Source organism: Xyrauchen texanus, chromosome 12 (genome assembly GCF_025860055.1).
Source record: "Xyrauchen texanus isolate HMW12.3.18 chromosome 12, RBS_HiC_50CHRs, whole genome shotgun sequence".
Classification (NCBI taxonomy): Eukaryota; Metazoa; Chordata; class Actinopteri; order Cypriniformes; family Catostomidae; genus Xyrauchen; species Xyrauchen texanus.
The window spans coordinates 12,562,760-12,584,039 of NC_068287.1; the positions used below are offsets into that span (position 1 = coordinate 12,562,760).

General features: G+C 38.4%; 1 protein-coding gene across 4 annotated transcripts in view; it reads left to right on the forward strand.

Moving 5' to 3' along the window:
* LOC127652402 (brain-specific angiogenesis inhibitor 1-associated protein 2-like) overlaps nucleotides 1–21,280 on the forward strand; it is a 111,162-nt gene that overhangs the window by 77,187 nt on the left and 12,695 nt on the right. For all 4 annotated transcript variants that reach the window (XM_052138525.1, XM_052138523.1, XM_052138526.1 and 1 more), the window contains exons 7-10: nucleotides 11,989–12,141; nucleotides 14,627–14,872; nucleotides 18,204–18,420; nucleotides 19,659–19,860. In XM_052138525.1, coding sequence (XP_051994485.1) covers nucleotides 11,989–12,141; nucleotides 14,627–14,872; nucleotides 18,204–18,420; nucleotides 19,659–19,860 — 818 coding nt within the window. The remainder of the gene's footprint in view (nucleotides 1–11,988; nucleotides 12,142–14,626; nucleotides 14,873–18,203; nucleotides 18,421–19,658; nucleotides 19,861–21,280) is intronic.

Genomic DNA, 21,280 nt, shown 5'->3' on the forward strand with positions numbered 1-21,280 from the left:
AACAAGATGCGTGCGTGTGTGCATGCGTGCGCTCAAACATACATTGATCAGTATCCATGGTCTGAATTCCCTCCTGAGATCATGAGCGTGTAGAGCAGGTATCTGTCTACTGTTGATTTTGCTGCCAGATGCCCTGCAGACATTTAGCTCAGGCTGGGTGGTGCCTTGCTTGCTGCAGAGAGCCACAGATATTTAGAGTTTCATAATTCTGTAAAATATAGTCATAAGCTAGCTGAGGCTCTGTGTTAGGGAATTTATACAGAACTTAGTTGTTTTTAACAGTATGCTTAAATGGATAGTTCACCCAAAAATGAAAATTCTTATCTTTTACTAACCCTCATGCCATCACAGATGTGTATGACTTTGTCTTCTGCTGAACACAAACAAAATATTTTAGAAAAATATCTCAGCTCGGTAGGTCCTCATAATGCAAGTGAATGTTGTCCAGAACTTTAAAGGCAGTATAAAATTAATCCATATGACTCCAGTGGTTTAATCAATGTCTTCTGAAGTGATATGATAATGATCAATAATGACATTAACCAAAAATAAAAGAATGTGAAAGTGAATGTAGAGATTTATACACTGCCTGGCCAAAAAAAAAATCGTTAGACCGCTTTTAGCTTTGATTACGGCATTGTTTCGACAACCTTATGCAACGTCGCAGAGATTTTTTTTTATCCAGAGTTGAATAACATTTTTGGCCGAGATCTTGTATTGATGATGGGAGAGTCGAACCACTCCGTAAAGTCTTCTCCAGCACATCCCAAAGACTTTCAATGTTGGGTTAAGGTCAGGACTCTGTGGTGGCCAGTTCATGTGTGAAAATGATTCCTCATGAATCACTCTTTCACAATTTGAGCATGACAAATATTTGTATTATCGTACTGGATTATGCCTGTGCGGTAAGGGAACAAAAATCCATTGATGGGATAACCTGGTCATTCAGTACATTCAGGTAGTCCGCTGAATTCATTTTATTGCCGCTTAACGTTAATGAGCCAAGACCTGAACAACTGAAGCAACCCCAGATCATAACACTGTCTCCAGAGGCTTGTATAGTGGGCACTATGCATGACGGGTCATCGCTTTATGCACTTCCATTCTTACTCTGACGCACCCATCACTTTGGAATAGTGTAAATCTGGACTCATCTGACCACATTACCTTTTTCCATTGCTCCACAGTCCAATCTTTTGCTCCCAAGCAAACTGAACTTGTTTTTTAGCCTCACTAAAAAGTGGCTTTCTTGTGGCCACACAATGTTTAGTCCCTTTAGTCCCAGTTCTCACTGCATTGTGCATGTGGAAATGCTCTTATTTTCACTATTAACATAGCCTTGAGTTCTACTGTCTATTATTATTATTATTATTATTATTATTATTATTATTATGTGATTTCACAAAGCATTTAAGTGATCTCTGATCACAGTCATTCAATATGTTTTTTCCAACCACATTTCTTCTGCGAAGCTGACGGTTCACCTCATTTCTTCCAGATTTTAATAATGCGTTGGGACAGTTCTTAACCCAATTCCAGTGATTTCAGCAATCTCCTTAGTTGTTTTCTTAGCTTGATGCAGGCCAATAATTTGCCCCTTCTGAAACACAGTATATTTTTCCACGGCCACGGGATACGTCTACCGACATGGTTGTTTAACAAATGAGAAGCTACACTGCATCAATTATCCAGCTGAAACCTGTTAATCACTGCAATAATGATACAATCATAGGCTCTTAAATTTTTCCTTATTTAATTCCAAATGGTGACTTTTCTTTGGGCCAGGCAGTGTAGTAAAAAAGGACTTAGATATTGATTTGTTTCTCTTCACACTTATCATATCGCTTCTGAAGACATGGATTCAACCATTAAAGTCTTATGGATTTTATGCTGCCTTTATATGCTTTTTGAAACTTCAAGGTTCTTGCCACCATTCACTTGCATTGTATGGACCTACAGAGCTGAGATATTCTTCTAAAAAAATGTTTTTGTGCAGCAGAAGAATGTCACACACCTCTGGGATGGCATGAGGGTGAGAAAATTAGATAATTTTCATTTTTGGGTGAACTATCCATTTAACTGTAGGTTTAAGTACATTCACACATTGTTACCTGAGCATCCAATCAAATTTAAAAGAGCTAATAATCTGTTTTATAATTATGATTTTAATAGGCATTTAGAAATGATGTATGTTATGTCTTTATAAGAGTGAGAGTGAGAGCGAGAGCGAGCAAGAAGAGAGTCCAGCTTCTAAAAGATTGATTCCTCAATACCGGCTGTCATACAAAGAGGGATTAGACCACGTCTTATTTTACACCTCAGACTCCTTGTAATGTAAATGTGGCCTTGGGTAAGAGCAGGAAAAGTCAAGTTATTTAATCTAGAGCCCCTGGGGCCCATAAAGCAAAGTGTACACACATGTATACACAGACACTGTGTCCATAATACTGTAAATCATACTGCTTAACTGTAAACATTATTTTCTTAAACAATAGTTTTGTCTTGTCCAGTTAAAATATCTAAAATCCTTAAAAAGATCAAATGTTCAAAATAAAGAAACAAAAAACACTTGATTTCAGAGAATATATCTGAAATAACAAGAAAAAAATGTTTTTCAATGGGATAAGAACAATTATGTTTAGATATTCTCAATGGAAAACGAGACAATTTGATTAAGAGATGTTATTTTTGCAGTTTAGGGTGATTTAGTTTTTGAGGTTCGGTGATTGCGACTCATTTGAAAAGCTCCACAACCGGGCATGATTTGAATTGGGTTGGAGTGATGAGGGTTGCTTGATGCAGTTCATCATTCAGCAGAATGACTGCATGCTAACTTGCATTGCAATGTGTTCTTTTAAGACTTTCTTCATTTTTCACCCTCTCATTCTCGTCTCTCACTTGCTCACTCATACCTTCGTCCTCTGTTCTTATTTTTCCTCCTCCCTGATGCTGCTGAAATAATTAGTTGCTGAAGTCCCTTTGAAGATGCTAATTACCTAATTATTCAGTTCAGTAGAGTGGTCTGAGGTGCAGCACGAGGGATAGGAGATGACATGAGAAGGGATTCGGTAGAGGTTCACACTAGCTGTGATATCACGCTTTAACAGACATGCCATGCTTCTGAGTGGTGTGGACTGCACTGCTTGTTCTAGGAAAGCAACAAGAGTTTCTATTAAAAAACACTTGCATGTGGCATTACCCCATGTTGTCAAGCTAAAAGCTACAGAGAATTTAAAGTAGTAAAACTACAGTCAAGCCACCCAAGTAGTTAGGTACACTGCAAGAGACTTAAAAGGATTTTTTAAATGTTGCTTAGAATAACTTTGTTTATGCACCTCCTCATATTGTTCTAAACCCAAATAACTTTTTTTCCCTCCCTTGAATACACAAGGAAATGTTAGGCAGAATGTAGTATCAGTCACCATGTACATTTGTTATCTTTTTCCATACCATGAAAGTAAATAGAAACTATGCCGTTAAAGGCACAACATATTTTTAATACAGTATTTAAATCAGATTGCTAGATTATATAATAAAAATAATGATTATGGTTGTTATTATTATTATTACATAATTTCATTAATTATAAGTATTTATCTGGCTCAAAAACAATTTTTACATAATTTAATCTTGATTACGATTTGATGTCTACATAGGCATTAAGTTAAAGCACGAACCTGACCCATACCCAAATATTTCTCACACACTTTATAATTTCTTCAAGCAAGTACATTTGTAATTTACATTCATAGCAGTATAGTAACAGCAAACATACACAGTTTTAACAAGCTGTGGTGGCCCCTCTCCACTCCAGAGCAGAACGAAAAAAACAAAGGCTTACTGTTTATTAAGCCCAGAAACTTTGCTGGGTGAAGAACAATCTGGAATCATGTGTTACATGTCCTCTGTGCAACCTGAAATCCTTCAGATCACAAAATCTTTCAATCGATGATACCTGTGCTGAAAATCTAGATGCGGAGCAATGAATGTAAGAGAATAATAATAAATACAGCTGCAAGCAGCGAGGACAGACCAAAGCACCATGGGTCTATTTCCACCCAGTGGCTTTCGGAAAACACTGCAAGGTGGATACATGCATTTGGCATTTGACATTATTCTAAATCCGGGTCTGGAAACTTTTTTCACTAAGTAGCCAATTTTGTAATTTTTGGTTGATGGATTTTTTTGAAAGAGCTATAGCACAAACTAATACTTTACTATTTTCAAAAATGTTTTTTCAATAAAATAAAATGTTTAAAATGCCCATAGACCACACAAAAACAAACAAATATGCAACAAATTAATAGGTATCGTTGCAAAATGTAATTGAGTACACATAAAATTCTCTATAAAATTACTCCCCTTTTGGGCTGGGCGATATGTAAAAGTTATTTTAACGATAACTGCCTTAAATTTCTTTATCCGATTATATCAACCCCCCTAATGAGGGACAGTGAATATTTTAGCTTTAAAAATGAAATACATTTATTGAAACACAAACTTAAGACATTTATCAATTCAAATGGCACTTTAAACTAAACAAAAATAAAAGCAATTAAAATAACGAAGTGATCAAAAAAATCTTATATATAACCACTTTACCATCTCCAATGGCCCCATTCGCCATCACGCAAGCATCCGTCAACGACAACATTTAAAAAATTACTAACAGCCTGCAAATTAAGATCTAAAGACAATTATAAATGTAAAGATAGTAATACTAATTATAATAAAAAAAGCCTAATAAATTCCCATGTGTTCCCAAAAAAATACTGCCAAATGTGTGTTCTTATTGAATGTGTTTGTATTGCACTTTGGTAATACAGTTAATGCTGCCTAAAGAAAAGAAAATAGAACTCAATTTTAGGTTCATGGTGTCCTAGCAGCTCAAGGCTAGCATCTTGCAAATACAAAAAGTTTAAATATGCTACACAATCATTTTAATGAAAACAACAGGCAAAACACAGAACTGCAGAGGGCCTCTATTCTGTTTATGTACCGGTAAACGTATTTATACTTTAATATAAAATTATTGTGCAAAACGGCAGTAATTGAACTAAAACCAGACTCGACTGTAAACGACAGATGTAGCCTCAAGTGAAGAACAAAGTTTTGCAAGGCTAAACAAGTTTTTATGTAATTGCTATGCACAGCAAATTGGACTGCTTTCTATTTAAGTAAACGTGTCAGGTTTCTCTTCAAGAACAAAAGTTGCTCAGCTTTCTGGCAACTCAAGAACATGAGATGCTGCACTGAATAGTCGCTCTCTCTGTGCTGGTGCTTGGGCAGATAAATACCTGTGTGCAATCCGCACAAGTAATGGAAAGCGATCTTCGTTCATGCCCCAGTAGTCAAGAGGATTGTTGCGTTCACGTGTTATGAGCGTGAATCGATCGACTGTGTTCCGCAACTGCTTTCGGGTCCTTGAATAAGGTATAACGAGCGAGGAAGGGCACCCGGTGGACTTTCTGGTGCCCTCCTAGGTAAAGATGGTGCCCTCCTAGGGAGTTGGTGCCCTACGAAGACTGCGTAGTATACGTATAGGTTGCGGCGGTACTGCTTATTAGTATTATATAGTATTTCCACACCGCTGATATCGGTCTTTGCTTGGCAGTGCCGTGATTATGATTAGATCGATCGAGATTGAAATCTGAGCACTGAGGGGCAGGAATGCATATCGGCTCATATTTTCAGCCTTTTTTCCTCTTTCGGCCAAAAATAAAAAAAGTGCAATTTTCGGCCTAACATTTTCGGTGGCCGAAATTTTGATGCATCATATATATATATATATATATATATATATATATATATATATATATATATATATATATATATATATATATATATATATATATATATATATATATATATATATATAATGCTGTGTTCACAATGCATGTTAACCACAAACTGCTCCGTGGAAATAAAGTGAAACTCATGCACTTCCTGAGATGATCAAAGATCATTTGCACCATTCTCATAAACGACATTCTTCTTGCAGGAAGAAACTGAGGAAAATGGAGTGATAACTCTTTACATGCGCATGTTCCACGAGACTACTTGCGCTGCACACCTCTGAACAATCAGTGAATCCGACACAAGCAATGATGGATTTTCTTTTGTCTGTTCTTATATGATCAAATATAATAAAGTTTCTTCAAGCACATGTCTTTGTGACTAACAGCATTTCTTGTCATGTGAAACTCCAAGACGTTTTACAGATCACCCACCTATTGCGGGTAGAGGAGGAAAATGACTTGTGCATGAAAACCTGCATTTGGACGAGGAGCTTGCAAACTGGATTGAGCCTCGTCACATTTTGCGTGTGGCGGGTGCAATTTCACATCCTGGGAACACATAAAAAATAACAAACATTTGTAAAATCGCTTGTAGAAAATGTTCTTAACCACTAAGGTCAATAGTTATTGGCAAATGAGGCCCAGAACTCTATGCATGTGTGTGTATTGGTGAAGCGCTTTCATTGCACTCATGAACAGCAGAGCTCACTGTGCACACACATCAAATCAGATGCGCATTGGTGGCTTTTCTTTCATCTGTGCTTCAAAATATAATCGCACATTTCATCAAACATGCGTCTTAGTGTTTAATTTCACTCATATATCACTCCAAGACAGATGTGGTACATCAGCAAAATTACCCACCACTGCACTTGAAAAAATCCATATCCACAGTTTATTTCAAACCTTGTTCATGAAGTACGACTTTGGGAGAAAGGAAATCAAAACCGTGTCATTGTCTTCAAGCTTTGCAATTGCACCCACACTTTCTGCAGGAATATTATCTCTAGAAAGTTTTAAACAATCATGTGTTGGTGAACAGTGAGATACCAGATGAGCCACTTGATTTTGAACAAAGAGCCACTTGTGGCTTGCGAGCCATAGGTTCCCGACCCCTGTTCTAAACCATTTTGAAGCAATTTGGGTAAATATAAGAGGACCATTTTTAAGTCTGTTGTAAGAGCCACACTTCCTGTTGCCAGGTGGTCCGTCTATGACCCTGTCTCAAAACAGTCACATCCATGTGATTAGCCCCAAAGATTAAACATACATTTCAATTTTTATCTAAATCACACATTGCACTCAGAAGATATGTGACACATCCTGTTTCCTATTTTTTTGCCATTAATTTAATGCCTCGCCATGGCAACAATTTTCGATATATCAAAAATCTTTTCACAATGTAGCATCTTCAATGTCTTAGCATAATGTTGTCTAAATGTGGTGACAGTCTCATGAATCCCCTAGGAGGCGTATTTAAAAGTTCAGAGACTGCAATATCCAAAAAAATAAAAAATGTCCGACTTCCTGATGGGCGCAGCTTACATGTCCATTCTAAATAGGGAGCTACAGAGCCCCCCTCCCCCCCACATGCCCAAGTGTGAACTTTTTCCTAGCCCTAATGGCCAATGACTCTTTATGTTTGTGCAAAATTTCATGAAATGCGTGTGTTTGTGTGTGGGGGGGCTACTGTAACATTGTACACATTTAGGTCTCATCAAGCTGGACAACTTTCATGCTGACAGTCATATAAAGACACTGCTGATGTAAACATGTAAAGGAATATTTGATTTCTTTATTATTCTTTCCTATATTTCAGTATTTTTGAGGCACTCTGCATATTTCAAATTGCATGACATTTTGCACACACATCAGAGTTGTTGGCCATTAGTATTGGGATAAAGTTCACACATGGTCATGTGGGGGTTCTGTAGTGCCCCCTTTAAAATGGGCATGTAACGGGGTCTCTGTAGCACCCCCATTTTCACCAAGACTCACCAAACTTGGTACATATATTGTTCTCATCAAGCCAAACAACTTTCATAATTTGAGTCATTAGCTCGCCCAAAAGGAAGCCAGCCATTTTGGATTTTCTGAAAATCGCAGACTCTGAACTTCTTAATAATCCTCCTAGGGGATTCATGTGACTGGCACCAAATTTGTGCAACATCATGCAAAGATGCTAATTTGCGAATGGATTTTTTTATACTTTGAATGGTGTCGCTATGGCGAAGCAACAAATTTATGGCGAAAAATGGGAAACAGGACGTGCCTTATATCTTCAGTGTGCATTGTGAGGTTTTGATGAAAATTCAGCTGTAAGTTTGGTAATGGGGGCTGATCACATGGATGCAGCTGTTATGGGTCACAGTCATAGTGCCACCAACTCGCAGGAAGTATGGCACTTTTAACAGACATTGAAATAGCCCTATTATGTTTACATGAATTGCATAAAAATTCTCTTTCTCATTCAAAAAGACATTGATGATGTAAAATTTGTCAAGAGATATTTGATATATTGAATAGTGTTGCCATGGCACTTGGCATGGGAAAAAAAAAATACTTTTTTCATTTTTATTTGCATCAAGCAATGGATAATAATAATAATAAAATAATTCCCAGAAACAAAGTAAATTATACATTTATAAATGTATGCGTTTTCTTGTGCCAGGTTCCTCAGTCTTTACTGTGGCATTACTGCTCTCAGGCAGTTTTCGTCTTAACTTGCTAATTGACGTTTCCGCAGGATCCAAAATGAATTTAAAATCTTAAGAAAACTAATTCTAATAAATATTCTAAGTTACTAAATTTTGCATTATTTTAATTCAAATGTACTTTTGTTCCAATTACAGTGGAATTATTTTGCTGTCTTTTTTAAATTTATTTTCTTAACCACTGGTTGCTCAATTATTCGATAAAGTGAAACTGCACCTCTCAGAAAAAGTTAAGATACATCATCATGATTTTGTTCCTCACATATTCTTTTGGTGGCTTAGTGTGAGGTATATTCCACATGTACCTCACCGTGTTTTTTGAGAGAAAATAAAAAACTTTAGGCATCCTAGATAAACTTCTTAGTATATTTTCCACTGAGGTATAAGATGTTTGAAGATGTGCGAGTCACAGGCACAGGCAGCTCATCCAATGGGCTTTATGGGCGTGTTCCCAGAGGTCTAGGCCACTAAGGGGCCCAATTAAGCAAAAATGTATGTTGATTTTGAAAAACACACAATGAGGCAGAAGCGCTGTGTTCAAAATTGTGATGGGAGAAAGGTGCCTCTGGTTGTTCCTTGCAGGGTACTCAGCCTTACAGGCTCCATATGGTTATGATTAGGGTAGGGGTGGGGTTAGAGCATCTGCTGCCTCTCAGGAAGAAACTGAGGCCCCTTTGTACAATGGGTGTTCAAAATTGGACAATCTTGAGATTTCATTCATGGTGCAGTTTTGGAACAGTGTCTCAAGTAGATTCAAAGTAACAAGTGATTTGCTTATTGCTTTTGCAAATGTAGGTAGTATTAGGGGAGGGACATTGTCAAGGGCATTTTATTGGACAAAAGAAGCGAATACAAGATGAGTCGTCAGTATTTTGTTAGCATATATACACATACTATCATTTCAATTGAGTACATTGTGTTAGCATATATACACATACTAGCATTTCAATTTAGTACATGTTAGCATATATACACATACTAGCATTTCAATTTAGTACATCGTGTTAAATTGATTTCAATTTCAATTTAGTTTGTATAGCACATAACATACATATTGTTCCAAAGCAGCTTTACAGTGCCATACAAACACCCCACTGTAAGCAAGCCAATGCTAACAATACATGGCCTCAGAGCTAAAAGACATTTAGCAAAAGCCACAAAAGACCATTCTGATTTTTAAGTCTTAAAATTAATTTGGCAATTTTTGTGACATATAATGCCCCCTATCTACTATCTGTATCAGTGTAAAATGGTGAAAAGCCACAATATAAAAAAGTTAGCGCATGTGCTAATGCTACGTGACCTGTGTAACATCATCCATCTTTCACACTGTGTGATTGAGCAACTTTGACAGTTTCCATATCTAAAACACAAGGCTCTGCCTTTCACTCCATTACCACGCTTCTCAGCTACGTCATGCCAGTCCATACATTTAGCTGCTGCCATGACCTCTTAATGTGTCCGCTCTTCAAACACGTATTCCCCTTGTTCTAGGTTTCCGTTGCTCTTTTCCTCATTTCACCTCTTACCATGTACTGTCTTACCTCGGTTTCTCTTTTTCAGACTGTAGTATGCTCTGTGACTCGTGGTAGAGGCGTATATGTATTTTTATTCAGAAGAGGAAAAGAAAACATCTATACTGTTATAGATACATGTGTCTACAAGGCTGTAGGAAATATGTTTATCTTTATAGTATTCTGCAATGCAGATATCTTATTCGGAAGGTCTGTCATTTACTTAACCTCATGATGCTCCAGACCCATATGACGACTTCCCTGAAACACAAAATAAATATTGAGGAATTGGACTGGACATTCTTTTCCATACAACTGCAGTGCATATGGACTGAGGTTTTCAAGCTTAAAGGATGAAAAGCACCATAGAAGAATCATAAAAGTGATCCATAAAAATAATGTGCTGTATTTAAAGTCTACTGTAGCCATACAATAGCTTTGTGTGAGTTATATGGACTACTTTTATGGGGCTTTTGCATCCTTTTTGAAGCTTGAAAGCCTCAGTCTCCTTGGTAACTAATTGCATTGCAAGGAGATGATGTCATCAATGTTTTTGGTTCATTTTCCTGGAAAAGAAAGTCTGGAAATGTTCTTCAAGTTGATTGTGTCACCTTTGCACTTAGCTTATGGGTACACTAGCATATGGATGACCTCAAAGTTAACAGACATGGATTTAATTTCCCTGTTGTGATCATCTGTTGTGAAGTTCTTCAACAATTGCAAGCCTATCAGTGTGAAACTAATGCCAACCTGTGGTAGCAAAACCAAACTGCATGTACTCAACTTATACCATACATTGAATTGTGAAATGTGATTTTCATGCAGTCTCGAACTTATGTTGTGTTTTATCCTCAGTCTAGTAAAAATTCTCTTCAAAAAGCTCTTATTTGAGTGTTCTGGTTACAGTGATCAAAGATGGATGGAAATCCGTAAAATCTCTCTATAAACTCTCCTGCTGGTTTTACGATCCATTAGTTTTCCAATCCAGAGTTCATCTGAACACAGACAAGCTTTTGTCGCATAACCGTTGGAGACTTTTGGCTCCATTAGATTTCTGAAACTCTCGCTTATTATTCTTCATTCACTCAGTCTGTAAGGTTGTTTTTGAAGCCGTTCCCATCGTTGAATCTTTATAGTGTCTGAAAAGTTTTCCTCATTGTAATGCTTTCTCATCATTTGTCTAATTCAGACTAATATAATTGAAATGCCTAATAATACCAGTGGACAATTGAGTGTCCCCCTCGTCCTGTTGTGGGTAAATTGGAATAGGGCATTAAAACACCTGGATGTGTTGAGATAATGAGTTCTGTAATGGTTTTGACATTTCTGGGAGCCGAGAGTACCCACTGGGGATGTGAGACAGGGAGATGCAAGGTGATTATGGGCCAATCAGAAGAGAGCAGTTAAAAAAAAAAGCCTTTTAGTATTCATAAGAAAACTACCACACAGCCATCTAAAACACATTCATACATAAGCAGCACTCAAACTCATTTTCAAACCTGTTTTAATCTAGAAAACAGTCAGGCACAACAAAGCACAGAAGAGTACCATGATATTGACATGTTTTTTTTGGCATGGGATCATGCTAATGCCATGTTATACTTTGAAGGACCATGTAAATACCTTGACACAAGAATATGGTAATAATATATGTTAATCATGCCAATCCTGATTAATAAAGCTTAGATCCAAAATTAAAAAAAAAAAACACAATTTAATAGTCCATATATTTGTATATTCTGAGTTTTCTTAAGCCAAGCGTTATTCACTGAAAATATTGTAAAATAATATCATCTGTACATGTGCTGTAAATAAACACAGTATGTTGATTTGAAGGACCCATTAATTAATTAATGTGTGATCAAGAAGTAATGAAAGAGCCTTTAATAGGGTATATGCTATCTTTTTTCATTTGAGTGTTCGCTATAAAAGCTGACTCTCTCCTTTCTTGTCTTTCCTCAGTTCGTTGAGACCATCAGCAGTAAACAGAGCGAGCTGGATACCTTCATAGCAGAGGGCTACAAAACAGCGCTGTCAGAGGAACGTAGGAGATACTGTTTCCTGGTGGACCGCCAGTGCGCCGTGGCCAAGAACAGCAGCGCCTACCATGGCAAGGTGAGATCCAGATTCTTTTCCTTTCCCCATCCAATATAGACAGCATATGCACCAATGAAGTTTTACCATCTCTTCTGTAATATGACTAAAGACAGCAGCAGTTGCCATGGCAATGCCCAAAGGCCCTCTCACGACTATCTCCGTTGGGCTTAGTTTGTTTGGGCTTATGACACAAGATTATTCTCCCCTGCAATTGTCTTCAGCCATATTCCAAGAGTGCCTTTAAAGTAATGCATGCCATTTCTGGCATATCAATTATACGTAATAACACAGACACTTCTTAACTTTAAAATCACATAATTGAAACTGCAGACTGCATGCAGAGCAGTTATTATGATCTTCAGGTAGTCCCATCACATACAGTATGCAATCTACTTAAATGTACCTTTTTACATCAGTATACGTGTGTGCGCGTGTGTGTGTGTGTGTGCGCGTGAGCACATGCGAGTGTGTGAGTGTTTGCGCATGCGTCCTGGGGGGAGATCTTTGTAAATGCTTTTTGAGGTATGCGCTTCGTCTGTTTATTATATGAGGATATCAGGAGTTCTTCATTCTGATTGGTAAATAATGACCAATAAACTGTATATTTGACCGTTGTCCATGGCAACATATCGGAATATACCAAAATACCTGATTCTGATTGGTCAATACCTAATGCCCGCTAAACTATATTTGACCATTGTCCATGGCAACACACCAGAATACCTCATTCTGATTGGCAATCATGTCAATATTTTTGTATAATGACTGAAAAATTATATATTTGACTTGTCCGTAGCAGCATACCTGAAAATACTGGAATGCTTAATTTTGATTGGGTAATCACAACTATAATTTTGTATAATGGCCGCTATATTGTAAATTTGAACATTATCCTTGACAACATATCAGAACATACTGAAATACCTTATTCTGGTTGATCAATTATGGCAGTATTTTTCTAGAATGACTGCTAAACTGTATATTTGAATGTTGTCCATTGCAACATACCCGAACATGTTGGGATACTTGATTCTGATTGGTCAATCACAACATTATTTTTGTATAATGAACACTAAACTGTCTATATGACTGCCGTCCATGATAACATACCAGATAATACTGGAATACAATACCTTTGATTGATGTCTGGCTGGCTGTACATTATGCCTTACATATAACTTGCTTGTACTAAACGGTTTCCCCTGATACATTACTGAAACTATTGGGAGGGGTGAAGGTAAGCCTTTCGTTTTCAAGAACATCCTGTCCAGTAGTTCATCAGAATGAAGGCATGTGTGGGAAGAGTTCAAAAAGGGTGGGCATAAGAGAGAGAGTGTGTTAGAACATGGAGCCATGAGTGTGTTGTTCGGTGAGTCACCAGAAGTGGGTGGTAGGATGGAGACGACTGCCCGTCACCCACACTGCAGTGTGCTGTAATGCATAGTGGTCTGAGAAGTGAGAGACCCATCAGCAGTTGTTCAAAATCATGCACAACAAATGGCAAAGAAATTATGCAAGATGAATTACTGTTTATGTTGTGCTATTATTTAATGTGCTACATTAAAATCTATAGCAAAAGACCAAGAAGCTGAAGTTCAGTCACCATTGTTTTTGCAGCAATCACCATTATTAGCTACTATTGTACACACTTGGGGTTAGTGATTTGAGCAAATTCCTTATCATAGGTATTAAACTTTGGTGCATAACAAGAAAGGGAGTTATGTTTGTGTGATTATTTATACCTCATAGTACAAATTATTGTGGAGAGGTATGCTATTACTTATGTAAACAATTTCACCTAACAGACAATTTAACAGGCAATGAAGTCATATAGACTTACTTTGAAGGATGGATTCAAGCCATATAAAGGAACCAGAATACTTTTGGCTTGTGCCTGTAAAAACACCCTATCTACACCATAGCAAAGTCAGTACACCCTTTCAACTCAATATCCATAAGCGAATTCCAATCGAAAGTGATCATCCCTATGCCCTATTCACTCTGAATTGCAGAGCCCATTGACATGAGTACTCTGAAGGGAGCATGGCATTACTGTACCCTTCACTTGTGGAGGAGCCCTTCATGAAATGATTCATTCTTACTATCATGTGGAACGACCCTTTGAGTGGTTCCATCCCCTTCCTGCAGTGCCTTCAAAGGTGCAGTAATGCCATTTTTAAATCACCCTATGTGCCAAAAGAAAAACACCATAGCAACCGTATAATTTAGAAATGCCCTGGCAACCGTCCACAAAACCCTAGCATTATGGCAGCAAGTTTACATGGGCAAGCATCACTCACATTTTCATCTGAATATTTAAAAACGTAGTTACGATTTTACAGTAGTAACAATTGGTATTTTAATAGAATCTATGATTATCATGGTAATTTTTTGTACGACAAGCAAAAAATACGAAGTTTTCCACTACATTTACCGGCAGATGACTTTTGTAATCATCCTAAATTTGATCTGTTTTCCCAATGTGTGGTGTTCTTGTTTGCAGGGTAAGGACCTTCTCACTCAGAAGATCCCAGTATGGCAGCAGGCCTGCTCAGACCCCAACAAGCTGCCCGAGAGGGCGATGCTGCTCGCCCAGCAGATGACCTCTGGTTCCAGCACCATGCTCTCCAGCCCTTTGCACTCCTCCAAGGGCAACCTGGTTATCTCAGATCCCATACCTGGAGCTCAACCGCTACCCGTGCCACCGGAACTAGCTGCCTTGATGGGGAGTGGCTTGGGACACCAGGGGGTCAGTGAAACATACTTCCCTCAAACAAGATGTGAAAATGTCACAAAATATTTTCTATGTTTGAAATTGCAGACCTAATGAGTAGACTTTCTTTGCCGTTCTTTGTTTACCATCCTTTGGTGCGTTTAGTTATATTTGTGTTTGTTGCATTGACACATAGCGATGGTAATCCAGCATCATGCAAACACAGAAGTTCTCAGTTACCAATGTCATTAAAAAAAAAGTGCTCTACTCTCAGTCAGGCTTGATTAATTTATTTTGTGAGTAAAAGCATCTAATTAATAGGGATTATTGAGATACAGTGAGTAAAATTCAGCTGGTCTATGGTCTATACATCGATCAGCCACAACATTAAAACCACGGACAAGTGAAGAGAATAACATTGATTATCTCATTACAATGGCACATGTCAAGGGGTGGGATATATTATGCAGCAAGTGAACAGTCAGTTGTTGGAAGGAAAAATGGACAAGCAAAAGGATCTGAGTGAATTTGACAAGGGCCAAATTGGGATTTGTCTAGAGGACTGGGTCAGAGCATCTCCAAAACCGTAGGTCTTGTTGGGTGTTCCCAGTATGCAGTGGCATGTGCCTACAATGTGTACGTGCGCATCAGAATTGGACCATGCAGCAATGGAAGAAAGTGGCCTGGTCTGATGAATCGCATTTCTTTTAGAACCAAGAAGTGGATGGCTGGGTGCATGTGTGTTGTTTATCTGGGGAAGAGATGGCTGCAGGATGCACTATGGGAAGAAAGCAGGCCGGCGGAGGCAGTGTGATGCTCTGGGTTCTAAAGTTCTGCTGGGAAACCTTGGGTCCTGGCATTTATGTGGATGTTACTTTGATAGGTAGTTTTAGGAGGGTAGTAACACCTTCCTATAGATTGTTGCAGACCACATACACCTCTTCATGGCAACGGTATTCCCTGATGGCTGTGGCCTGTTTCAGCAGGATAATTCGCCCTGCCACAATGCAGAAATTGTTCAGGAATGGTTTGAGGAACATGACAAAGAGTTCAAGGTGTTGACCTGGCCTCCAAATTTCCCAGATCTCAATCCGATTGAGCATCTATGGGATGTGCTGGACCAACAAGTCCGATCCATGGAGGCCCCACCTCGCAACTAACAGGACTTAAAGGATCTGCTGCCAACGTCTTGGTGCCAGATACCACAGGACACCTTCAGAGGTCTTGTGAAGTCCATGCCTTGACGGGTCAGAGCTGTTTTGGCAGCATGAAGGGACCTACATGATATTAGTCTGGTGGTTTTAATGTTGGGCTGATCAGTGTATGATCTCAACATGGTAGCGCTCATGAATGTGCGCACAGCACCATATGTAGAATAAAGCGTGGCAGGGGAAAAGTCATTTATATTCTTCAGTAAATTGATAACTGATTATAAGATTCAGTAATATTCATCTGGGAAGCATTAGCTGGTTGATTAGAGAAACTATAACCAACCCCTAAACCTAACCCCAACAAATCAGGTAGACCTTTCCTCATTAATATGAATGAGTCTTCCCTTGCCATCCTACGCCACCTGCAGTATTTGTTAAGATGCATTTTGTTAATCACATGGAAAGTGACTAGTCGACTTCAGGCTACGTTATGTCAACTAGTATATACCACCCCAAGTATTATTAGATGATGTTAGATCAGACATCTTAGTGCTGACTCTCTGGGATGAACGTTTTATGACAAACGTCCCATTGTTTGGCTCCAGAGCCTCAAAGAAGTCCTCCTGCGTAATCCTTTATTATTTCTCTGCCTGAAATTTCCTACACTATGATAAGTTGGTGTAAACAATGCAGAAAACCAATTTCATTACCCCTAGACTGGTAATGTCACGGAAAATAAATGTTTAATAAAAAATAAAAATGAGGTTCAATTGTAAATTAGTGTTCAGTATATTTGCAGGAATATTTGACATCCATCTCATGAAATTACTTGCTTTTGTAGTTTAGTCACATTTGAGTCATCTTAAATCTTGATGCATGTTTGATTGCTTGAACCATGAATGAATAAGCATGTATTTCCAAACTACCATGTTAGCTGGGCGTATGATGATTCAACCTCTTTAAAACTCATTTCTGCAGGCAGTGTAATTGTTGAGTGGCCCTTGCTTGAGGCAGAATGCTTGCAGAATAATAATATCAAGGCTGCTCACGAAAACTGAGTTTCTACATCCATAATGTGCTCTCGCTTTATTGATGCTACTGCTGAAAGGATACTCTTACATCAAATAGCTTGTTTAGAAATCTGTGGCTTTGTCTGAGTTTTAACCCCAGCTCTTACTGCACACTTGTATGTTTGTGTCAGCGTTACCCAAACTATGGTGCACAAGAAAATAGTTGTAATTTGGTTTGGGATCGATTAGCCTTTTTCACGCATTGCTAATCAGAGGATTTTCCAGATGATTATCAATATATTTCTAGCCTTTTTTCAAATAGGACTGTTCCTTGCTCAATATTTTTTGGATTTTCAAACATATTTGTCAACACAACTTTGGTAAAGTGTGACCGGTAGGGTAAATTAAAGGTGGTCTCGCATCGGACATGACTGGCAGACGTCATGGTGCATCGGACGCCTCTGGCAGATGACATGGCACATTCTAAAATTCATAATTATTTTCTACAAAGTTACGCACACACCACGGACAGTCAGTGTAAAAATTCTTCAGTGCCATGGCATGCAACTTGCATTGTTTTCCAATAAATTTGACACAAATCATTATCAAAGGACATATCATTTTTCTCTAGTCATTACTGGACTAGAGAAATAGCCTACACAATGTATTTTCAGTTACAAGTATGTCTTTTTGTGGTTTGACAGCTTAAATGAAAGGCATATTCAAGGCTTCAGACAGTAAAATTGCATAATAAAAGTTACCGTTTCTAATCATTCCGTTTTCGCCATTACACCAGTTTCATACTAACCTGCAAACTCATCGACTTAATTTTGTTCATTCTTTAAGTGCAAAAACCTTCGTAACTTTGCACTGCATTCAGCTGCGCCACATAAGCTTGTCATCTGTGTGTGAAATCAGTGCTTAGTGTACCCAAGACTCAGCTTCAATAAATGTTATAGCACCCTCTGTTGGTCTCCCAATGCTATTAGGCCAGACTGTTCAACAGAAGACCAATTAGGATTCTAATTACAATTTTTGCTAATATATTTATTTAAGATATCGATGCCTCAAATATATTGATAAAATAAATACCAATTATAAATTTATCAATATTTTATCATGTTTACCTTGAGTGAAATGCTCATTTTTAAATCGCCTAGTCATAGTAGTCTAATTGCATTTACATGGTGATCTCTACATTTGCAGCGGCTAATGGGTCCTGATGGCATGTCTCTGGTGAATGGTACGACGGGGGTCCATGGGGACGAATATTGGAAAGATGGTGGGGCCCCTCAGGGAAGACCGCCCTCCCCTCAATCTCAGACTCAAACCCAGAGCCAGCCCCAGAGACAGGTCAGCGACGTCTACTCCAACACCCTGCCTGTTCGCAGGCCCCAGCCAGCTAAGAACAAGACTACTGTGGGTAAGAGAAGTCAACACAACCCCATGGTGAAATGTTATGATCAGGGTCCAAAATGAACACTCACCAAGCACCAATGAGAGTAAAAATAAAATGTAAAAATTGCCGATGGCCTGTAACTTTATTTGGAAATTCAACATTAGAGGTTTACATAAGTTACATACGTTTTACTGATGTAGATTTTATTTTTACAGAACTCTATTTGGCAGGACACATTTAGAAATATACCTTACGTTAAGCTACCAAAGCAAATATATGAGGAGCAAAATCATGATGATGCTCATGTTTTTGTGACCGGTGGAGATGGAGACTAGCTTGTATATGACACTGTGAGTAACCTGCACTGTTTGTCTCTATTATTCAAGGAGAAAAACAGCAAAATAATTCCATTTGCATAAGAACAAAATGTGTTTAATGCTAATAATGCAAAATACAGCTTCATGGCCGGCAATGAATATTGATGGGCCCTGGATCATTTTAGACCAAGGTGATTTTGCTCCCTGCTTTAAAACAATCCTGATCCAGTCACTGAAGCGTTGGTCACTGGATCCACGGCACAGCGGTAGTGATACATGGTTTCAAGTCTAGCCTTTGTCTTTTTTTTATTTCATTTCCCCCTCTCGCTCCCAATACTTACATATCACTCTCCATTGTCCTGTCCAAAAAAGCATGTAGAGCCCATAAATAAATAAAACATTATTATGGCATCTAACATACGTTTTGACCTGATGCATAATTGTATGTGATCTATTTGCCTCTATCCATCATAATCTCCTTATAATCCACATCTATGAATTGACACTTCTCTGTGCAACAACTTTCAAATTGACCAGTCCTACCAGTGCAACTTTTGCCTTCCAACATATTATCAAATAAGCTTTTGCTCTTTTCCAATGTAACTCATATGTTTTGTGGATCGTTTTAAATACAATTTACAGAAATTGTCCAAAAAATATGGTCAAACATTGCAAGGTTACTTATATTAATAAAACAAGATACTTAGAGAGGTTACATACTTAATTTTTTCTAAATCTTTAAATAAATGTTAAGAATTGAATGCTATCCTTTTCACCTTACACTAATGTTTCACAGTCTCTGGAGTTTTTATTAACAATGCTTTTTAATTTAACAATTTCTTTAAAATAAATAAAAAAAATCCCAATAAATTGCTTTGAAATTATTGCAATTATTATAAAAGTTAATTTACAAATTGAGGCTTGAATATTTAAATTTCTCTCTAGGAGAAACGAGAACTCTGCCCAGGTCAAGTTCCATGGCAGCAGGTCTGGAGAAGAATGGACGCTCTCGTGTACAGGCCATTTTCTCCCACGCCGCTGGCGACAACACCACCCTGCTCAGCTTCACTGAGGGCGACATCATTACCCTGTTAGTACCTGAGGCTCGTGACGGATGGCACTATGGAGAGAATGAAAAGAACAAGATGTAAGCACTCAATCCAAAAATCAGCAACAGAACTGGACAGAAACTTGCGCTGTGTCAGAGCTGGGGCATGGTGGGCTTTGCACATGCTTAGAACATATACATTAAGAGCTGTTGGCTCATGGCAACCCAGGTTGAATGCTACCTTCATGTGCAATTGGAATTATACTACTGCCTGTTTCTGAAGTGGTAATTACAAGTACGTCATTTTCAAGTTCTTTGTTGTTGGAAAGAACAGAAAACATGAACGACGCCAGGTTCAGTCATACATATTTCTTGAACTTTTGAACGGCTGTGATCAGGTGGTAGAGTGGGTTGTCCACTAATCGCAGGGTTGGCGGTTCGATTCCCAGCCCACAGCCGAAGTATCCTTGGGCAAGACACCGAACCACAAGTTGCTCCCAATGGCAGGCTAGCGCCTTGCATGGCAGCTAGGTTAAAAAGACGTTATATAAGTGCAGACCATTTACCATTTTATTTTGACCAACAAACAGAGCCGCAACCCCGCAACTTGATCAGTACAACAGTTTCGAAGTTATTTGCAATGACTTTTTAATATGTGCAAGTGTTGGATCGGATTTCGCCCAATCAGCCTCACTAGAAAGCACCATCGTGCTCCCCCTCTCACACCCACACTCTCACACATGGACACACACTTTGTTTATTCACACACATACACATACTCGGGAGCCTGACACACATTGATGTCTGCGAGAGGTTAAACGGCCATTCCACTTTGTGTCGTGACCGCATAATGTTTTTTATTAATTCAGTGGTCCGTCGTCAGTTATTCCTTACTTAGCTGATTGCCTGAATTGTTAAGCTGAAGTGACCTATTAGTTCCCCTTATGTCAGTTTCTAAATTTACCAACAACGTTGTCAATCAATAAGTCAATTTTCATTTATATTTAATTTTAATAAATATTTTGGAAAGTTTTAATTTAATTTGAACAATTTCATGTTTTATTGCACAATCTTTTTATTTTTATTTAGTTTTTTTGTTGCGCTGTGCACGTGGAGCCTTCTTTCAGCCTGATGCTCCTCATGGGACTTAGTGGCTGATGGACACTTGATGGTCACTGATCAGCATCCAGAGTTTTTATGGCCGTCGGTAGCCTCAAAACTGGCATAATGGACAAAATTATAGCCCTTCGATCCGTTCTTGTAACACTTTACTTTGCATGACTGGATGTCCCTAAAGACTGAGAAAATCTTGTTTAGTGCCATGCTATACTTGTCCTTTGCCAGGCTCGTAACGCAGCTGTTCCTGCTTCCACTACTTCACAGAGTGGATTTGTGCTTGGCCCACATAATCCTCATTGGCCTGCCCAAGAGGTTCTCAAAAAGAATAGTGCCTAGTGCAGTCTTTGCGTCAGTGTGATGTGCAAAGATCACATACCCACAGCCCAGAGAGCAGTTTGTC